General features: G+C 34.0%; 1 protein-coding gene across 2 annotated transcripts in view; it reads left to right on the top strand.

Annotated features, from left to right (window-relative positions):
- Nucleotides 1-23,668, top strand: part of LOC130654827 (pre-mRNA 3'-end-processing factor FIP1-like) — a 45,162-nt gene that overhangs the window by 10,021 nt on the left and 11,473 nt on the right. For both annotated transcript variants that reach the window (XM_057457465.1, XM_057457469.1), the window contains exon 2: nt 6,986-7,016. In XM_057457465.1, coding sequence (XP_057313448.1) covers nt 6,986-7,016 — 31 coding nt within the window. The remainder of the gene's footprint in view (nt 1-6,985; nt 7,017-23,668) is intronic.

Below are 23,668 nucleotides of genomic sequence, written 5' to 3'. Positions count from 1 at the left end.
CTACTCTTTAAATGCTTTTGCTACTTTCGTTATGTGAAATCACTTCCAGCATGTTCTTTCGCAAGCACAGAGTCAGCATGATATCTAATTATAGTTATGGTGATCAATTGCCACATGCAGAAAGACTTTTTCTAGTGTTGTTTTAAAAATTATACAAAATGTGCTGATGTTGTTTTGGAAGTTATTTATAACGGAGGAGGGTGTTACGACAAAAATTTTCTGTCTTGTTTATTTTAGCTAAAGAAAATAATTTTGTTATAAATCGTCATAAAAATTTTAGTGTTTTGTTTAACCACATAACTACTTTTATGATTACAAAGTTGCCGTCTAGCATTTTTTGCTTGCGGGCCTTTCTTTGTTTGAGTTTAAAAAATACTATTTAACGTATAATTTTTTAAAAAAAAATAATAGACAATGAACGCATCGCACATTTTAGTTTCTTCACAACAAATTACCTGCTTTAAAACATGGCAAAATTAGTGTTGCTGTATGCGAGTTCTATGATTACTTGAGAAAAAAATGGGACAATAGTGAGCACACACCATCACACGCCATTAAAAATTATGCCATGTGAACATCGCACGCCTCAAAATGATTGAAAAGTATCATGGCGTGCGAAGCTCGCACGCCAGCATTTTTCTTCCTGACGAGGCCTGTTGTTGAATGCAGAAATAAACTTGAAAATCTTTGGTAATATATCTGCCACTGCTTACCTATTGTTTATTCCAGCCAAATATATAGATATTACGTTGCTACAGAAAGTTTAGTTTTAATTTTTACAGCTAGTATTTGTTTAGGGACATGTTGTCTCAGCGTAATGCGAATAAAATTGTGACAAATGCAGTTGTGGCAAATACAAAAAAGTTAACATTGGGAATTAGTTGCTGATATAAAAAAATGGCTTAATTGGCATCTATATTATAATTATAATACCCATATGTGTCTGTTTGTCTGTCACGCAAAATGGTACCAAATTTCGGGGGGCGCAGACTAAAGCTATATTCAGCAAAATAAATTAATTATTCATGAGTTTTAATTTATAGAGAAATTGTTGAGGCTGAATATTTTTGGTGAAAGATAATAGTAATATAGCTATAAAATCTTTACAAATGTGTTATAACAGAAAAAATATAAATATATAGTCTGAAAACAATCTTTCATAACTAATTATGTAAAAAAAAATTCCGATTTTCAAAAGGGTTACTGCCCCTTAAATATTTAATATTTAAATCATCTAAAATTAAATATTCTGAGATTTCTTTACTAATTAATAGGTCAAAATTGTGTTTTGTTACAAAAACATGATTCCTAAATATTTAATATATAAATCTTTTAAAACTAAATATTCTGAGATTTCTTTACTAATTAATAGGTTAAAATTGTATTTTGTTACAAAAACATAATTATATATATATATATATATATATATATATATATATATATATATATATATATATATATATATATATATATATATATATATATATATATATATATATATATATATATATATATATATATATATATATATATATATATATATATATATATATATATATATATATATATATATATATATCAACCCTTTTAATTAGGAATTTTTTACGACAGCAAAATCGTGCTGACGTGATTTGATACTTTTGCCAGACACGTTGGCAAATACCTATTTCACGTCGGCAAAACTTTTTTTTAAGAAAAGGGGTTTTTCCTTTCGTTTTCGGTGTTGTTTAAAGTTGTATATATATTTTTTGTATCATACTTAAAACGTTTTATGAAATTTACGAATAATAGAGAAAAATTTTCATTAGTTGCAGTCTTCTATCTTCTAAATCATTGTTTCGAAAACAACCCACAATTGACCACTACGAGCTACGCTACCATTTCCCCACCCACGTGTTGGACATATCGAAGCCCCTGTACCTATTCTTAGAACTGAAAATCTTTGCTTTGCATGACCTCTCTTTTTGGCACACGAACCACGTGTGTGACTGTACAAAGCCAACAAGTTCATCCTAGCTAATTCACCGACTCCTGGCCTAATTAGGAACTACGTAGACACAGATATCAACAGCCCGGCCCCTTCGTGGTTGGTAGCCTCGGTCTCACGGAAGATATACAGGCCATGCGGTTCCTAACTCGTACGGAGGTGAACGCTGACGAAGCACGGATGAATCAAGTTTGCATGATGAACTTACAGGCGGAACAGTCGTAACACATTGTGGATATGTATGTCTGCATTATGTAAAAAAAGCCTTGAAAGGCGATTAAGCATCCGTTGAGGGACCCGTCATTTTTGAAAAGATAGTGTTTATTAAAATGCTTTTTTTTTCAGCCTGTGGTGATACTTATTGCTACACGTAATATAAAAAAATAATGTTTTTTAGCAAAATAGAATAGAAAAATAAAATAGAATTTTTAGCAGAATAGCTTCTTGACTTTCGTTTTTCAAGGACAATCTAAAAATTTATTATAAAGTGAAGTTTGATTATGAATGAGATTCAATGCATCGAAATGAGTATTAAAGAAATTTTTTATTTCACCTATCACGTGTCATTATCTTTGTAAATCCCGAGAACACCCTCTCTACCTCAGCGTTTGAAATTGGAATTACCAAGCATATCTCCACCAGTTGAAGTATATTTTGAAGTTGAAGTTTTTCTCTCAGCGTGAACATTTGTTGCCAGCATTTTTCGCTTGATGTTCTTGACATGAAAGTAATGATATATTCATACATAGTCGTGAGTTCAGCAGCTGAATTAAAAAAAAAAAAATAAAAAAATAAAACCACTGATTGTACAATTATTGATAACAGAAGAATATTTTTTAATGCGGTGTTATACAACTCACGAATACGTTGTTTCACAAAACCATTGGCTTCTAACGGTGACTTGAAATGAACCGCGAGTTGATTGCATGCTTGTTTTATTTCTTCTTCTTCTTTGTTTTGATATGATTGCGAATCAAGAAGAATGGCTGCACTCAAAAGCATTGGGTCTTCTGAAAGAAAAGCTAATCGCTCACAAAGAGATGTTTCCAGAGTATCCAAAACTTTCAGAATTTCCCTTTGGTTTCTGTGTAATGCGTTTTCAAGATTGCCATTGCTAAGTGTATAGCCATTGTAGGTAGTAACACCAATACTTGCAGGAGCAGCTCTAGTGGATCGTCCCAAACTTCTCCCATCCTCATCAAATTCAATTTTAGGAAGAAAAACCATGTTTAGCGTTGGAAAAAGTGATTCATTTTTCAAGGCATCGATCCCATCTTCTTCAATCTTAGATTTTAATTTCCTTATTTTTTTCAAGGTTACGTTGATAGTTGCGATTGCTTCTGGTAGAATTAAAGATAATTTTTCCATGATCAGGGACGTCGGTTTTATCAAGCGTATGATATCAATTTTGACAGCTTGAAAAACGAGAATTATCAAATCGGTACAATCATTCAACACCCCTTCCAATCTGGGACCTTCTTTTTTCATAGTGGCATTGTAAGGATCTGAAATTTCATTGTTTAAAAAGCCAAGTAAAGAAGCTAAATTACATAGAAATGAATCTAAAGCATCAGATTGGTGTGCTACCCAACGAGTACCACCTGGGCGTTTGTAACGACGATATGATTCACCAACCATAATTGCGTGCCTTTTAAATAAGCGCCATTTCAGGTTTGCCCTTTTGAACAAGTAATACGTTGACACAAGTTGTGCTTCAGCATCTTCATTCAACGACGATTTGTCAAATGCATCATGAACAGCCAACTCTAACTTATGACTAAAGCAAAGAACTAAACATAGATGATCTCCAACTTCCTCTTTCTCTAACCGATACAGAGCTTTGTTTGTATTCGTTCCATCAGAACTAAGTCCGATCTCACGTTCACGGCGATTGAGAGTAAAGTTTCCTTTTCCAATAGCATTGTCTAAAGAATCTTTCAACCCTGCGGCACTTGCATCCTCTGGTTGCTCCATTGATAACACATCATAGCGAGGCTTACCATCATCGCATGTTTTTATGACGTAAACTTCTTTTTCGTCCATAGTTTTAGCGTTGGATGAACCATCAAACAAGACACTAAAATAAATCCTTGTTCCGTCATTCAAAGGAATAGCTATATTTTCTTCCACTATCGATTTTGATAAATATAATACCATTTCCTTTGCAGACAAACTATGAAGGTATCCAGATCCCACATCCACATTATAAACTTCTTTCTGAAAATGCACCAGGTCTGTATAGAATTGAAACGATTTGTTGTTAGCAATAAGAAAATGAGCCAACTGGAACTTTTTTACCAATTGTGATTTCTGTCCTTTCAGTAAGTCTCTACTATGTTCGACGATAGTTTTTTCCTTACTTGAAGACTGCTTTGTTATGGGTATTTGATTTCAAATGATCGACGGCATTATTTTTTTTCACTGTTGAACTTCCATCGACCCATTTTTTGACCTGCATTTTAACTTGGCCTTGTAACCTTTCTAATTCTTTTGAATTTTCTCCATAAAATTCGCTACACACTAACATTTTATTTTTGTAACTTTCGAAGGATCACTTGGATCATCACAAAAATACTCAAATTCTTTTAAATTCCACTTTTTCACTACAGACAAATTAACCATTTTTGAAGTCTTCACTGGTAAAATGTTTGTTGTTAATAAAGTGGCACGTTTGAATCGACTTAACAAAAAGAGAAGATGTCCCTACGGGAATAAAAATTTTCTTCTTTTTTTTTGTGACGCAATTCGAATGAATTAAAAATAGAAAAGAACACGTGGAGGAAAAAATGAATGAATGAAAAAACATACACATGGTGGGTTCGTAGAAGAAAAAACAAAATGTAAACACAGCTTGAGTTCCCGAAAGCAATGAAAAGAAAGGATTTAAAGGAAAGAAAAGAAAAAAGTTTTTTACTGTATTTTTTTACGAAATAAGTGAAAAATCTTTATTTCTTTAGGCAACAATTTTTTTTTTTTTTTAAATATAAAAATTCTAACGACGGCATTTTTTTGCCGACGTGATATTAGTTTTTCTCAAATCACGACGGCAATCACGTCGGCATTTGCCGCGTGCCGCCGTGAATTAAAAGGGTTGTATATATACGTCACTGTTCTAAATTTTATGAAAATATTTGAAATTGTGAATTTACATATAAACCAAGTTAATTTCACTGTCTGCCAAAATTTGGCTTTTTGTCAATCCACTCACAGCCTAAAAGGAAGAGGGGTAGGTACCTCAATAAAGTTCATCGTATTTAAAAACAGCATTTTGAGCTTTAGTTTGCCCAAACATTGATTTAGTTGATTGTGGCACAGGAAATACAAGGAAAGAGAAATAGTGTTTTGAATTAATTTTGTGATCACGGTTTTTTTTTGCAAAGTTAGGAACTTTGTATGATATTAATAGTCATTGTGGCAGATTGAAAAAGCCAAAACCTAAACAGTCTTGGTCATGAATGGCGTGCGATCGCATGCGCACGCCTCTGCACACACCATGTGAAATTCAGGCGTGCTCTTTATCACATGCCTTGTTCTACTTCGTACACACGCCAAGCAGAACTGAGCATTTTAGAGTAATCCCTTACCCAAACTTTACCCAATACATAATTGTTATCCACGTTAAAATGTATTTCTAAAATATATTTCTATTAAATACCCACCTTCATTAAAATTGCTGACGTGAGATACATTTGAAATGTTTTGCGTCGGCATTGAGTCGACATTTTTTTTGTTTTTCAGCTGGTAAAAAGTTTCATCATTAACCTTGTATTGATCTCCTTAAGACAATGACAAATGGAAATGAAGTACAAGTCCTATTGACCTACCTTTCCGATGGTGTACTTCTTAAGTTAATAGTTCTGTCCTAACTAGCTCTCTATGTTTTAAGATAAACTGATTAAGAAGTAAGTTGTACATGTGCTATTTATGAACTGAAGGTCAGGGCATCATTAACTGAATATTGCAGAAGTCGCCGGTGACATGCTTTGAAAATGCTCACAAAACTGGGGGCAGGGCTGACTTATTGCCTGCTGTGTCATGTGGGAGACTGAACTTCTGGATTTCTTTTTAATACCATACAATTTTTTCGATTATTATTACTAAACATATTTGATTTCTCTTTCCCCCTTTAAAAAGATTTTTTAAACTTTATTGAACGTTTTTTATTTGGTATTACATCACGAGAACATTCGTCTGAAAGCTGTATTAAGGTACAGGACACCTAACTCCAATGTTCTGGTTATTTTTAACTTGCATTGGTGCGCACTCTTCTCGCAGTATTCTCTATGACGATGAAGGTCGGACTGACTTGTGGCATGGTTCTTAATGGTCTTCCGTCTTTCGTTCGAGTCTCAGTGTAATGCACCAGCCGAGCATAAGAGTGTCAGCATGAAGGAAAAGGTCAGACTTTAATGTTCTCTATACCTTACGTTCTTCATAATAATATTTATTTAAATTTCACAACAAAATTTTTTTTGCATCAAAACAAACAAGTTTTTTGTTAAAGTGTGAAGCTGTATAGCTAGCAGTATTCACTTTAGCACCAAAATTTGTCAAAACTCCTTTCCTTATCAGGTTTTTTTTTATTTTTTTATTTTGCATCATCCGTAACATACTGTTTTAGTTGATCTGATAATAAATTTGAGCCAAGGTACTGTTTTTAAAACCAACACAAAATTTACGAAGAGCTCAATGTTGCTTAAGTTTTATTCTTGCAGGTTCTACTGTTACTTTTGTGTTGCTTGCGGATTATTTACTTAGGAAGACAAAACTCATGTGTTGGCTTGCTCATAGTTATGCTAATGTGACAATAGAAATCAAACTTTAATCATGTTTTTTGTATGAGACTGCCGTTTTTCTTTAGTTATTTACTCCCGACAGCCTGAGCTGTTTCTGACAAGCAGCTTCATATTTAAATTTTTTTAACTTTTTATGTATGTGTGATTTCAGACCAACGGCGATTTCTTGTTATTGCTAGTATTGTAAATATTGTTGTTTTAGAATCCAAGGAGAAAGATGTGGTAAAAGAAGTGTAAGTTTGTATTAATCTAATTTAAATATATAATAATGCAGTAAGTTTGTGACAGGCATAGTGGATATGTTCATTCTTCTTTGAAATTACCAATAAATGCATATCTCAAATTTTAATTTTGATCTTCGATTTTCATATACACACTTAGGCACAGGAACAATAAAAAAAAGAACCTCTATGTAAATTTTAATGACGTCAGCAATGATTCAAAAAATTTAAACAAAAAAATACTTGTTGCCTGCATTTTATAGAACCTGCTAATCAAAATAATGTATAAGATTATGTTGTTTCAAAAACAGTTAAGGAGATATAAGGGTTTTATTGTTGCTGACATCAACAAGGAAGACCCTGCCAAAATACGAAAATAAATATTTTAAAAATTTGTATACCCGTTGCTTTCTTTGTAAAGATCTTGAAACACTGATCAATAAAATCTATGGGGTCATGTACTTTGGACAAACAGTTGCAGATATATTGAGGTTTACACGTTCATTAATGACATCATCAAGACCCAAGGTTGAAAAAATTACCCAATTTGGTCCCAGGTTCTCATTTTTACTACAAGGGTAACTCCAATGCAGTGAAAAATGACTGACATCACCTACTCGTCTCCACGTTATTTTTCCTGAAAGTTTTAAGTGCATTGTAATGGCAATATTAATTTAAAATAAGATATTGGCGTTTTATTAAAGTTATTAATGTTAAGACATATTAATTATTAAGAAATAACTTTTTCGGCTACATCAAAGAAAAATAAACACATCTGCTTTGCCTGTTACAGACAGACACTCAAACACTATTATTATAAGACATGTGTCACAAGGTCAATAATATTTTTTTAACAAGGTCGGTAACTTTAAATAGTAAAGCCTTTACAATACACATATAACTTTGTCTTAGCTCCACGAGAAAGTTCTCTGAATTCTTATTAAATTTGAAAGTATAGCTAAAATTCATCAGACCAAAAAAACACTAAAAACAATATAACAAACTTCAAGTCCCTTTACAGTAGCTATTGCACTTTAATTTTCACGAAATGGGCCTAAGAAAGGGCAACCTTTACTAAATGTATACTACAATTATGTCGACTGGAATTTTCTCAATATTTAAGCCAGATAATACCTGATTCATTTTGACAAATTTGATTGTGTATGACCCTGTTCTTCTGTTTTAAATATGTTGGATTAGGTCTGTACTCTTGTTACTCATTTTTCAAAGCTATATTAAAACAGATTACGTTATTATATTCCATGAAGATATTCGAATCATCAATTTTACTTAATAGAATTTGTATGATGAATTTTCCAGAACTTTTTAGATCAATTTCTGCCACACTAGGAGAAGGAACTTCATGCCAAAAGAATTAACTTCATTCCAAAAGAATTAATTCATGCTAAAAGAATTAACCCAAGACAAAAAAAAGCTTATGCTAAAAGAAAATTACTTTTATTTTCACAAAGAACTAAAAATTCGACTCTTCGTACAACAGTCACTTTATGATACTACAGGGTCATTCAATACATCAATATATGATCATCATGGCTGATTCGGATGAAGATGATATATTAGGGCAATGAGACGATGATATATTCCACAAAGAAGAGTTGCTTAAGTATTACTTTAATAGAGGCTAGTTACAATAATATCCTTCCTTTTTTAGAGAAAATATCATAGCTGCACAATCAGTTACCAAACTCTTTTGATACTACTTAAAAAATGTGGACTGAAGCCTAGGAATAGAGGTGATCTTCTTTTTCAGATACTGCTTGAAGCTATAAGACGGAAAATACATAGTAGCATAAATGGACCAGGTTCTACGTGACCTTTTTTTTTGGCTTTGCTTTTTTTTTGGCATAAGCTTTTTTTTTTGCCTGGAGTTCTTTACTCTTTTCTAGTGAGTTATTTTCTTTTGGGACGGGTGAGTTTTTTTCTCTTTTAGTGTGGCTGTTATGGGCCACCGTAAATTTCAAAAATATCTAAGTAAAGTGTTGTTTTTAAGAAATTCCATACGTACATTATCAATCGCAATTTTTTATTTACTCAGTTGTATATTATTGTATATTAAGCTACCTTTGTATTGGCATTTAGTTAGTTCAGTTAATTTAGTAAATTACCATTGTATTAGGATTCTAAGGAGAATACTAATACAATGTTTTTAAAATGACAGGTTAGTAACCGTAATCAATAAAGATTTAAATGCAATAATTTATTTTACTGCCATACTCCTCCTTTTTTATATTAAAGGGGCACTCTAGTGAAAAAATTTGTTTTTGAAAAAGACAATACATAAGTATATCAAAATTAACCTTTTACAGTCGTTAAAAATCTTCATATACCTTCAGCGCTTCTGGAAACACCTTTAATTTCAAATAATTTTCAAGGTTGCGTAAAGCCGAGAGGACTAGGTCCCAATAAATAAGCATGCGTCACATCGCGCAACAGCTCACTTTCTACAAGTTTTGTTTACATACTGTTTGCATTGTTCATTGATAACATGTGTTGTAATAATGACGAAGATTATGACTTACAAAGCTTAGAATCGGATAATTTTCTTCATGAAAAAGGCTTTACAAAGCTACAGCCATACGACTTCGAACCTCTTGTGTCTCACAAGGGAAAAATTAATAACGATGTAGAAAGTAAGGAGGTGTCTTTTACTGACGCAAACTTACGTTTTTAGAAAAAATTTTCTTTTTTAAAAAAATAAGAAATATTTAATCACATTTTTTCACAATCTTTTCATCAAAAAACTTTATTGTTTCATCATCATCATCATCATCATCATTCTCGGCTTAACGTCCGTTTTCCATGCTAGCATGGGTTGGACGGGGTATATTAATGACCCTCTTCCAATCTGATCTAGACTGTGTTAGATCTAAACTCAACTTCCTCTCTATCAAGTCTGTCCTTATAACCTCCTGCCAAGTCTTTCTCGGTCTGCCTCTGGGCTTTGCCCCAGGAACTATCAAGTCTCTACACTTTCTTACCCAATTATCCTCCTCCATTCTTTCCAAGTTTGCTTCAGTAAAAAATCTTTCTTACTTTGCAAGCCATTTTATTTTTATTTCACAGTTCAGCAATATCTTTCCTCTGCATGCGCTTTTTTGCACACAAATGCAAAAAATTTTATGTAATGTTGAAATATTCTCTGTGATGGAGAAACATTGAAATGCTTGATCGCAAGATCGAAAAATGTTCGTGTCGTGGTAAGTTGGTAAAATAGGGGTATTAATATTGTATGAAATAAAAATCATAATCGTCAGTCATAAATGAACAGAAACAGAAGTGGTTGTTTTAAAAAAGTTGTCTTAAAAGCTGCATTATCTGCACAGATTGAAAGTAGCGCTGATGAAATGATGGGTACATTTACCCCCTGAAAAAATCCGGCAGGTCCTTCTTTTAAAAAAGCTACTTTTTTAAAAAACAAGAATAGAAACTGACGAGCGCTGCAAAAAAAAACATGCCAGCTAAATAAATTTTTTATCAGTGTTTGCATTGGAAAGTGGTTTAATGCTCTGCTATTTAATATAAAAATGTACAAAACATTTATCTCGGGTGCTTAATACAAGGAGGGTCCCGGAATTTTTTTGAAAACCAATGAGCAGGTGGGTTTAATAAACGGGTGGGTTAGAATATTTACTGAGGGAAGAGATACATGTGTGATACAATATGTGACACAAAGCTAGGTAAAAACGCAGTGCGTAACAATCAATAAACATAGTGCTAGTTTGCGTCAATGATGCTAAGTAAATACCAGCAAACACACAGAATGTATGAACGTTCCAACAAAAATACTTTCCAAAAAAAATTTTAACTATCAGAAGCTTATTTATTGGACGAAATTAATAAGCAGGGCTTAATAAGGTGTGAGTTGTTGGGGAAAAAATATGAAAATTAATATGCGTAAATATTTGAAGGCTAACAATTCTAAATAAGGAAAACAAGTAAAGTAAGTTTTTTTTGACTTATTATGCTTTTCTGAGTACGTATAAAAGAAAAAAGGGAAAAGTGATTTTTACTGGAGTTCCCCTTTAAGGTTTTCTTCAAATTACAGGACTTAGTTTTTTAGATATCTAACGTTGAAAATCTTTCGGCCGCAGGGTTTTTTGTTCTTGTTTCATGTAAAACAGGAGGGTAATTATTCTCTGGTATATCTCTATTAAAGTTAACGACAGATACCTCTAGGGTTTTAATGCTGTGACTATTGTTAACAATTTAGGTTAATTCACAACTCTCTATTTACAGCGCCACTAATGGTGTCCATGAAATATTTAATTATAAAAATATCCAACTTTGCTGTATACATTCTGATTTCATAATAACTGGATAAGTAAAACTAAGTTTGCACTTTTTGCAAACTTTTTTCTTATGATGGCTAATATTGTTATATAATGTTGTCAATAATACAATAACAAAAAACTATGTACTTGTTATATTACAGGACTTTAAATCTACAATGTATTTATGCAAAATGTTCCACTATGTTTCCAAAATTGAATTCTTAAAAGAAAATCAATGTTTTTTATACTAGTTGATAATGGCCCTTGGAAAGTACATGATTCCTGTGCTGGCATTCTTTCCTTTTTCGACTAAGAAGCACTTGGTAAAGGGCCTAAAATTATGCTACAGTGCAACCATTTTGAACAGACATTCAGTAACTATTATTATAGAGTTTTTTTCTTTTTTATACTTTTTAATGTTAAATCTCATGCAAGTGGTTTGCAAAAATTAAAATTACCATTTACAACGGAGGCCATTGAATTATTTCCCTTGTTTTTACAGATACTTCGTCTTAAAATGCACATGTAACTTTTATATTGTGCAAAATAGAAATCGCTTATGCAAAGATGCTAACTAAAAATAAATAAGTGTTTTAGATTTATTATTATTATTACTTTTATTATTATTATTATTATTATTATTATTATTATTATTATTATTATTATTATTATTATTATTATTATTATTATTATTAATTTGGTGGAATATATCAGACTTTGGTGGAATATGTCGGACAAGGTGGAATATATCGGACATATGGTGGTATATGTCGAACAAGGTGGAATGTGTTGGACTGGTGGAATAATTCTTTGTAGATGATCCTTTATGTTTACCACGAAAAACCGCAAAAATTATTATTTGATAACTAATAAATTCTAATTATTTTACAACATTACTATATATTATTCATAAATTTGAGGAGGAGTGGTTTTTATAATTGCACGTATGCACTTATACCATCTATATATTCTGATGTTTTAAAATATTGTCTTTTCTGTTAAAACAAGTTTTGGTTTTCATTTATTGTAAATTTAGTCTTTGATCGGTTAAGAATCAACAAAAATTTGCACCCGATTCGAAATTGACAAATATTTATCCTGTTATTTTAGCTTAAAGGTTTCGTGCATGGTTTTAAAATAACCATTTTTGGTAATTTGCGACATATACAGTTATAGGAGACGATCACAGTTTTTTAATCACCCCATTATCGATAAACATTTTTCTTGCCTTTATATTTTCCAGATTTTAATCCAAGTAAGTGCACAAGACTGTTAGGTCTTCCCCCTTTTTTTGTTCAGACATTGCGAGAAAAAGGTGTTCTTTAAATCACAGTCGAACGGGCGCACAAGTCTTTATAGAAGTTTTTGGACAACACTGCCATTGTTTTAAAAACTCCTGATCTTTCAACGGTGCACACAAACACCCTTCTATTTGTATCTGCTCGAGCATTTTACTTATTCACGAAATCAAAGAACAAATTTAAAGTTTTAGCGACCGAAGAAAATTGGCAGTTTGGCGATTCTCAGCGATGAAAAACCTTGTGTTAAGTCTGCTTCTCCTTGTTTTCCCAGTTTCCGGATTTGTCGCGAAACACTTTTTAATTCAGAAAAACAAACTAATTAAACTACACTAAAAATAAAATACATCAAGCAAGAATCTGAATATGTAAGCAATAGTCTGCCATTTTGATGATAACGTTTTTAGCCATGACGTCACAGGTATACAGAGCGCTGTCCAAATGCATGCCAATTTACAGCAATTAGCGATTATGCTTAGCGTATCTTGACAAAATGTATCTTCCCGTGAAAACTTAACAGTGTAAACAATGTATTAGTAATTGATAGGGATGAAAAAAACTTTCGCAAACCCAAAATATTTTTGTAGGAATTACTTTTCACCAAAAATTTTGCTAATAGGATACATAAACGTGTTCTCGGATATTACTTAAATGCTTTTTTAGTAAATCTGAGCCAGCTTAGGCTTATAAAAACGTTTGGTTACTTTTTGTGAGTCCAGTGAATTGTTACTTTTTATCTTTTCTAATTTCTTTTTCTCTAAATTTCTAATTGTAATTTTACATTCCTTAGTACCTACAAGGCTAGAAACTAGAACACCTAGTTAACTATGTAAAATATCGAAACTTCTTGCCATGTCTGTATAATCAAGGATTGTGAATTGGTGTTATTATTCTTTAAGGTAGTAACTAATAATCTGCCATGTTATGGTATTTGAAAGCCCACCAGTTAAGTTGATAACTATTCGCAAAATTTGTAGATTCTACCATCTGTTTCATTTTTCTTTCTTACAGTCATAATAATTTGAGCAGCAAATTTGAGTAGAAAAATATATTCGTTTAAAAATAAGGAACAAAGGACATTAAACATATTTTTAGATAGAAACAATCTTTCTTTACAATATGTACTATGAATAATCGCCAATGTACGTTCATAATTAGATAAAGCTATGATTAGGTTTAAAGTGAAAAAATGTAACTAGTAGTCCCTTATATGTAACATTTAATCGTTTTTTTAATAAACTCCCATTACATTCACCATTAGTATATAATACTAGTCAGTGACCCGTGGAAAATCCACGGGTTTGCCAGTTCTTTTTAAACCAGCATGCGTCTCGCTACTTTCGGTACCATTTTGCGTGATAGACGGACAGACGTATACGGGTATTATAACATAGACTAGTCGTTAACCCGTGGAAAAATCCATGGGGTCGCCCGCCCTTTATATATCGCATTTCGTGTTTCCGTAGCAGGACGCAGCTTTCGCGGACACACAAACAGACAGACGAAGGCTATTATTAAAGAGAAGTCGTTGCCCGTGGAAAAACTCTGCGGGTTCTCTCGTCCTTTATATTTACCCGTTGCAACAAAGTGGATAAAAATATATCGTATTTGATATTCGTGTTTCCGTAACATCATTTTCTAACTCAGCAGGGGGGTCTGCGCAGAGACAGACAGACGGAATACGGCTATTATTAAAGAGATTGAAAAAGGAAGATAATATTTCGACTTCTTTCGCCTTATTTCTATTAGTTTATTGATTAACTGCGGCAGCCCCAACAGCGGCGTCATCCTATAGTGAAAATGAATGAATGAATTAATAAACGAATTAATACCTGAATTACACTTGAATATAAGAGAAAGAAAAATTACATTCCAAATTATACTCACGAGCACTTCCAAAGTAAGCCGTCCTTTACAGATGTTCTAACTACAAATTACCATAAGCTAAACCAAACTTATTATAGATGATGCTACGTACTTTCTCAAATCACTACAATTTCATGAAATAGTAGTCCGTGTATGCGCGATTAAGAGCCCAGTCTTAAATACACTATTCCAAGCAATTAACTAGGCAATTCGCGTTAATAAAATGCCCTTTACAGGTAAACCATCGATATCATCAAACAACTTGGTAATAAAATATCACCTAAAGCGTTGTAATCACATTCCATCAATAAAAAAATTCAAGGTTTTGGCTCATGAGAATAACCGTTTCACACTTGACATTAAGGACAGTTTATTTCTCTTATGAGACATTTCCGAGTTGAATAATAACATCTCCTCAGCACCATTATATCTCTTCAAATAGCATATCTATTATATCATTGATTTCCGCCGGCGAAGGCGGAATCTTTAATATAGGAAGATAGAGAGAGAGATAGAGAGATAGAGAGATAGATAGATAGGGACAGCACAGAGCCTGGACGCCTAAAACTTATCCATGCTAAAGCTTAAATCCTCGTTTTGACAGATTTTTTTCTGAGAACGAGGATAAATTGAGTTTTAAGCCAATAAGAATCCTAACAGTGCAACAAATTGTTTTATTATCCAATGAACATTACTTTATTTTAAAGTTTATAATCGAAAGTTAAAGCTCGTGCAGTGTAGCATAATGAAGATCGCCTTATAATGCGCCATCTTTGGTGTTATTAACGTCATTTCCCTCTGTACAATTTTGTAAGCACGTAGACTAAAGCTAATTATTCATGAATTTTAATTTAGAGGAATTGTTGAGGCTGAATATTTTTTGTGAAAGATTTTTAGCTATAAAATCGTGACAATGTGTCATAAAAGAAAAAAATACGAATATGTAGTCTGAAAATAAACTTTCCTAACTGATTATGTAAAAATAAAATAAAAATTTTGTCACCTTAAAGATATTTTCCTAGCTGTTTTTCAGAGAAAAAGAGAAAATAGATAAATTTTCAGCCTTGCCGTTGTTCTTATTTTGTTTTTATTGTTCATCAATTTTCAGGATTATTATTTTTCTTTTAAAATTGTTCTTATAGAGAAATGAAGTTTATCTAAGTTAAGTTAGCTATGATTTCCAGTTACAATAATAATCAAAAATTGAATTTTAAAATTTTAGAATATACAATGATTTTGTTACCCCAGTCCTCTTCAAAGTTCAGTACTTTTTCAGATTATTGCTAATGGCGGAAATCTTTAAGCCACAGGGCTTCTTGTTTGATGTTTATATCCCCTTAGTTAACTGTAACTTTAGAAACCGTTGCATATATAAACTGAACATTGTAAAAAATTTGTGATACTAGAAAATGGGTGTATGACACCCGAAACGTTGTAGATTGATATTGATTATTTTTTTATTTTTTTAAATACCCTTTATCAAAGTGTAACGTAAATATCCAGAACGTTAAGAGAGTTATTAGTAATTTAAGACCTATAATTAAAGTTTAAAATATATATTTTCCAGCAGCCACAACACAAAACTCACACGTATGTACACTTCATTGTCTTTCTACTAGATTGACGCAACAAAATTTAGTAGCATCCTGATATGGCTGTCCTGATAAGGTTGGAGGGCAGTTGATGTTGTAAACGTATTGAAGAAAACTGATTGCCAATGAACCCCTTATCAAAAGAAAAATAAACATGTCTTATTTAAATATAATTGCGAAATTAAAAAAATAAACAAATTAAGATATCTGGGAGTAAAACATTCTCAAACAACCTATTAATTTTCTTCAACTAAGTCCGTAGGTTTCTCCATAACTATGAAAAAATAATAATTATTGTCCTGCCAACCAGAGATAGATATAAGCCGTCTTTGGAGCATATCTGTGAACGTCATGAACATCGACTCATCTCCCGTCTCAGACCTGCTCCTTTCACACTCTATTGGCGCAATCTGTGACACTCAATAAAAATCATGAACATCGAGTCATCTCCCACCTCAGACCTGCTCATTTGACAATCTATTGACGCAATCTACAGTAAATATATAACGGTGAAACCCCCGCTCAGATTATCTGCGCAGATCTCCTCGGCCAACCCTTAAAAAGGGAAATCATGCATACCGTTAGGATTGTCATGCTCAAGTTGAGTAGTAGCCTATGCTGGTTGAGAGTTTGCGTACTTATAAATGAATGCGCTAGAATTGTCCAGATGATTAAAAAATCCAATGCAAAAATCTAAAATAAAGATGAAAAGGAGAACAGTTAGAGAATTACGTGATATCGCCAAAAGTCATGGTATGACAGGCTACCATAGACTATTCAAGGCTGATCTTGTCTCCTTATTGGATACATTTAAGATCAAGAGATGTATGCGCCAAAACCTATAAAAGAGCGCGTAAAAGGCACTTACAAGGGCTTCAGTACCAGAATTATGGGCTTGTACAACAAAGCAAGTAGCATCGTAGCAAAGCTTACGCTTTATGATGAAGTCGAAGAAGAGGCAGAGGAAGACTACCTCGATGGTATACATTATATATTTGAAAAGCCTGAGGACGACGAGCCTGATCTCACACCCCAAGAGCATAAACATGTATTACACAAAACATTCCGAAGCTTTCGTATCCAAGGCATTAACGAAGCTGGCGTTGATGGATATATTTCTATGACGAGACCCGTCGTCAAAATATTGATTGAGGAATAAGTGAAAAACATTGGGTCTGATAAGGTACAACTGTCCATGTGGATAATGTGGAAAAAGAAGATAGTGTTAGCCATCGAGCCTGACACAGAAGATCTAGAAGGGGCAGAAGACTTCCTGCATCTGACGATTCATACATCAGAACGGAGAAACCCTTTAACAGCAATGTTACCTCTGTTTTTCGGGGTAGTGATGTAAATGATGTGTTGGATACCACGTTCGCACAGATCAAGAAACATGTACCGCATCCAGCCCTACCACAGAGCGGGTTTGCCATCGATTGAATCCTGCATCTAGATGTAGACTTCCATAAGCTGCTGCTTACGAGAGGTTCTTCGTACATAAAGCTGTCTACCTGGATTTCCTTTAAAATGGCTATCATCAACCCCAAAAATGAAGATGAAGAGTGCTTCAAATGGAGCAGCATAGCATCTTTGCACCATGGAGAGATCGTAAAAAGACGTACAAAGGATATCCAAACTACGAGAGTTCGAAAATCACTACAACTGGCAGGATCTAGATTTTCCTACAAGTATCAAAAGTATATCCAAGTTTGAGAAGAACAATCCAGGCATTGCTGTAAACGTGCTTTACGTGACGAAAAAAAGCATTAGTACCCTGCGACGATCCGACTATAACATCACGAGTAGTAAACAGGTGAAGCTACTGTTTACCAAGGTCGGTAAGAAGACGCACTACAGGTGCATTAAAAACATATTAAGATTGTTGAGTCGGTTGAATCGTAAAAAACACCATCAACAGCATTTATGTCTGAACTGTCTAGCAGCATTCAACACAGTAGAATTGAGAGACAAGCACTACAAATATAAATACAGATGCATAGATCACGAAGCAGCCAAGATTACGATGCCAAAGTGGAGCGAAAAAAGGATTAAAATACCGGGATGGTCAGATGCAGTTTAGGGTGCCATATACGCAGACTTCGAAAATCTAATCATCCTGGTTGAAAATCGTAGAGAAAGCTAGAGCAAGAAGCTGAACAAGCATGAATCATCTGGATGGTACACATATAGCAAATTTGCTTACGGAGATGTACCGAACCCACTAACGGTTTATCGCGGGAATGATTGTGTTAAGCGATTCGTAGACCATTTGGAAGACGAAGTGAAGAGATTGTACGATACGTCTCTTCAGCAATAAATGATAGAACTTACAGAGGTGCTGAAGAGAGAATACAATGAGGCTGCAGAATGTCATATTTGTATGAAACCATTCGTCGATTCTGCACAAAATCGAAAAGATCGAGATTACTATCACTTTACAGGTCTGTATCGAGGAAAAGCACATAACAACTGCAACCTGCGTATAAGATTCCAAAACAAATCATCTTCCACAACCTGAGTGGCTACGACGCGCATCTAAATTAGGAGAGAAATACACGGTTCTACGATAAGAATAATATGTTTCGAATGATGCTTCGAAAAGGAGTATATCCTTATGAATATATGGATGGGTGGCAACGATTTGAAGAGTTAGAGCTACCTCCAAAGGAAGCATTCTGTAGCAAATTAAATATGAATACAATTCCAAAAAGTATGGAATTGTATCGTGCCAGAGGGTGATCAGGTTACGCTCCGTGATTATCACGTTGTCTATCTAGCTACAGATGTGCTACTCTTGGCAGGTGTCTTTGAAAGTTTTCGAGGTGGGTGTCTCAAAAACTACAAGGTGGATCCTGCGCATTTTGTGCCGCTCCGGGATTGGCCTGGAATGCAGCACTAAAATATACTGAAGTAAAATTAGAGCTCCTCACAGATCCTGACATGCTACTCATGTTTGAAAAGGGTATTCCTGGAGGTATAACTCAAGCGGTACATCGCAATGCCAAAGCTAACAACAAGTCTATGAGTGATCAGTATAGTCCAGACGAGGAATGCCCAAACATCATGTACCTTGATGCCAACAACTAGTATGGATGGGCAATCACTGAGGATTTACCAACAAGCTTCAAATGGATTTCCAAGACGGAGAAGTTTACAGTAAAAAAAATCGCAAAGTTATTAAAAAAAAACAAGCATGGATACCTACTCGAGGTTGATATAGACTACCCTGAGAAGCTGCATGATAAGCACGACGGGCTTCCATTTTTACCTGAGCGTATGGTGATTAACAAAGTTGAAAAGCTTATACCAAACCTTTAAGACAAGCGTGGGTATACAGTGCATATTAGAGGCCTCCACGATGCTATAAAGCACGGACTTATACTGAGAAAGGTGCACAGAGTCATCCAGTTCAATCAGAGTCCATGGCTTAAGCACTATATCGATTATAACACAAGGCTGAGGACTGCTGCCGCAAATGATTTCGAGAAGGGCTTTTTTAATCTTATGAACGTCTCTATCTTTAGTAAGACGATAAAAAATGTTAGAAATCAACGTGATCTTAAGCTTGTTACAAACCAAGAAAAGTATTCAAAGCTTGTAGCAAAGCCAAACTTCAAAGGTTGTATTCGTTTTAGCAAACATTGAATGGGTATAGAAATGGGTAAAACGGAGCTTAAAATGTTGAAGCCTGTGTATGTCGGTAAAGCTATTCTAGATATATCTAAGCTACTGATGTATGAATTTCATTATGACTATATGCAACCGAAATATGGTAGCAAGCTCCAACTCTGTTATATGGATACTGACAGTTTCGTTTACCACATTCGCACAGAAGATTTCTACAAAGAAATTGCAGACGACTTTGAGAAACACTTTGATACAAGTGGGTACAGTAAAAAGATAATAGACCGCCTCCAATTGGAAAGAATAAAAAATTCGTTGGCTTGATGAAGGACGAATTAGGTGGGAAAATCATGACGGAGTTCATAGCACTGAGAGCAAAACTCTATGCCTACAAAGGTTTCACGAAAAAGGGTGGCGATCGTAAAGCTAAAGGTGTGAAGGAATGTGTAACGGAGAAATCTATCACTTTCGACGATTACAAGCAATGCTTGAATAAAGGTGCTCATCCAGCAGAAATATCATCAAGTCTACACTCAAAAGGTGAACAAACTAGCCTTAAAGCGCGCTGATGATAAAAGGCTTGTCCAAGAGGTTCAGACTTTAACTCTAGCTCGTGGGCACTATACTGTTAAAAAATAGTGAAACAATATGGACACGCATGTGATGCAAACTTGTCTAAGTATATCTTGCGCATGCGCAGTCGCTCTACCTTACGTTTTTCTCTTGCTCTGTTTTCTAAAATATAGGCCAATAATAAACAGAATGAACGATATTGCTAAAATACTCGATGACATTTGATGCAAGTGGATACTCTCACAGAAGTTTACAAAAAGTGGAAGGTAAACGTAGAGTCTTGAAGAACCTCTGCGAAAAGGAAAAGGGCATACTTTACCGAAGAAATGTACTGAGGGGTTTGTAGACAAGGCAACGGATGAAGCAATCGCAAAAGCATATACTGAGTATGCTCAACGCGAGATCCACGAAAAAGGGGCAAAAAACCACACTAGTTCTATCTTCACATGCAATCTCCCTGTGTGCAAATGTTGTAGGAAATGTCGTTCAACTCGGTAGTGTTGAAGCTCTCAAGCAAGATATTGAGCAGTATCCAATCATTAAGGATAGTATGGCAGATCTAGGAATCCTTGTGTACTCTGCCCTTGGTAAATTTTTAGCGCCCCTTCTGGTTGCTGCACACACAGTGAAGCATGTCTCCAAAAAAAGGAAGATGTTACGCAGTTAGATGTAAAAGACACGCATGTGATACAAGAAGATGGGGAATAAACTTAAAATTATCTATATAAGAATCTATAAGAATACAACAATACAACGATAGGAGTGAATTTTATAGAGGTAAATGAGCGAGAAGCAAGAACTTATAACCAAGAAAAATGAAGGCCGAGTTGCTGCTGGCAAGAAACTTGCTGAATGGAAACGTAAGACAAGGAAAACTTACGAAAGAACCAGAGCGAAATTACTTCATCAAGTTATTAACCTAAGTCAAGTTCAAGCTTCGCTAATGTGTATTAATTATGTAATAGGAGCGACAGCTTCCGCATTCGCTCCTTCTCCAAAGTCTCCCGAAAAACCGGTTCCTAAGTTCATCAAAAGTAAGCAACCCGTATCAAATGCCGAAGATTTAAGCATATTCAAAATGATGTAAAAGTATATAATAAAATGACTTTTGTCAGACTTGTCCAAATTGACTCACTCAAACTTGGCACACTTGGAACATAGTACGCCATGAGAGTTAAAAAATGGCGGCAATAAATATTTTCCATGTCAGCATTTTTCCTGTGACCTCATCGGAAGCTTAGATACTTTCTTAGAAAGCAATTATAAGAAGCAAGGGGGCTTGGCAATTGCCTTGTCTTTGGCTCAATTAGTCTACAGGGTTAACGATCCGGCTATACCTGATGTTAGGAAGAAGCTATATAAGTGGTTCTCATTTTTATCTTTCTTGTTTCCGTGACTTTACATCCATGAAGAATGTTCCTGAGCTACGGCTGGGCCAAAGCAAATGGCTGGTATAAAGCGACAACTACTCGTGTGTGGCTGAGTGTTGGGATCTCGTAACACATGTGGAAAGCTACTGCCAGGTTCACAAGTCCTGGCGCACAGGTGGTTGTCTGCTCTTATTTATAGTTTTATATTCATTTATTTATTTATTTTTTATAGTAAATTCTTTGTTGTAATGTTGTTGTAATGTTTGTCTTCTGTTTTTATGTTGTCTGTTTTTGTGTAGTGACCGTTAGTTGTGCATCTTGTATTGTCTAGAAAGGGTTTTTGGTTCAATTACCTTGAATTTGCAGACTATCCTTGCAAAAAGGGAGATCTTGCACTGCGTTTCGATCTTTAGAGGGTGTAACCTCTACAATTTTAACTTAAAGGGTCATTAGACCAATTTAATCATCCCAGCTTGCTGTCAATTAACTAATATACAACTACCTGCTTAAAATTCAATTACTTACATTCTAAAGCGAATTTTTACATTATGTTTAAAGTTTCTCAGAGCCAAATAAAAGTTAATTAACCTATTTTACACTTTTTACATAGTTAGCATAATAAAGGCCAAAAATAGGTTGAAAATCCAGTTTTTCTTGATTTTAGAGATATATATAGTTTTGGCACACCTCAAATCAACTGTTACCATCATAAATATACCACTATAAAAAACGCTTCTTTAATAACTGACTTTTATAAAAATGCAATGTAGGCGCATGCGTAAAAATCCGACAAAATCCGCCGACCGCATCATGCTCAAGCCGAATATTGAAATCCCCATTATTCAAAAAATGTGCCAGCTTCTGTTCATTTTAAAAAAATATTGATAATAAAATTTGTATAATAATAAAGAGACATGAGTTGGTTCAGAAATGCAATGACACAGTTATACAACGCAGTATCAGCGCCAGTAGAAGCAACTCGCGAAACAAACATGCCAATTTCAATCTTTTCTGTAAACTGGCGAGGGAAATCTAAATGACGGTTGGTACCAAAACAAACGGGGGTGATAAAAATTTTGAAATAGAAGTAATCTTCGCAAATTTAATTTGCACCTTTTAGAAATGTAATAGTTATTGTTTTTATATCCATAATTCTACCAAAAGTCGACAATTTGACGATTTTAAATATAGTAAATAAGAAACTATTTGTGAAATAAATGTCTATTTTAACCCTGTTTAATAATAAAGCAATATTTCAGATACAGTGGCATACGCAAAACAAAACAACTCGAATCCGGTGACTTTCCTGAAAATCGCCGCCGCCGCGACGAAAGGGTAAACCAACATATCACAATACTCCGGCATGTGTGATTTAAAAATTAATGAAAGGAATCCAAATTTTGCAGGACTTAATTTTCGCGAATTACAAAGTTACCAATAATTATTGTGGGAATTAATTTTCCCCAAATTGGCAAAATCCCTGCCAAAATTAATTCTTGCAAACAGTAATTTCCTTCAGGTATAAGTGTACTAAGTTTAATGCGGTTTAGAAAAGCCATCAAAAGTTGGGGAGGGGGCGGATTGATTTACAGGCCTTAAAAAAGGGTTAGTGATGACATTTATTGTGTTACTTTGAAAAGAAGTATGTTCATGTTTTTGTATAAACCTTACAAATCTTTTAATGCGTTCTAATAGGTTTTTGATTAGTTGTTAATTTCTTTGCAGCGATTGGTTATTTTTTAGCAGATGGTGTCTTTTATTAATCGATTTTCTTAATATTTTTTTGTTATTTTATGAGAATAGATTCTTTTCACATCTTCCTAACAAAAACATATTTCATATTCATCACAGATCTTTGCACTTGACATCGACCGACTTGTGACCAGCAGCTGGATTAAAAACTTTCTCAGTATCCACAGCCAAATGCGGATTGAATCTTTTGTGCGTATTTTCCAAGAAAGAAAACCGTGAAGCTGGTCACTTTACAGTTGTCAATGTCCGTCTGTTTTTCTTCACGCTAACATTTTCTTGATTATTTGCGCCGGTGAG

This window comes from Hydractinia symbiolongicarpus, chromosome 8 (genome assembly GCF_029227915.1).
Source record: "Hydractinia symbiolongicarpus strain clone_291-10 chromosome 8, HSymV2.1, whole genome shotgun sequence".
NCBI classification, from domain to species: domain Eukaryota; kingdom Metazoa; phylum Cnidaria; class Hydrozoa; order Anthoathecata; family Hydractiniidae; genus Hydractinia; species Hydractinia symbiolongicarpus.
This window is presented reverse-complemented; position numbering and strand designations above follow the sequence as displayed.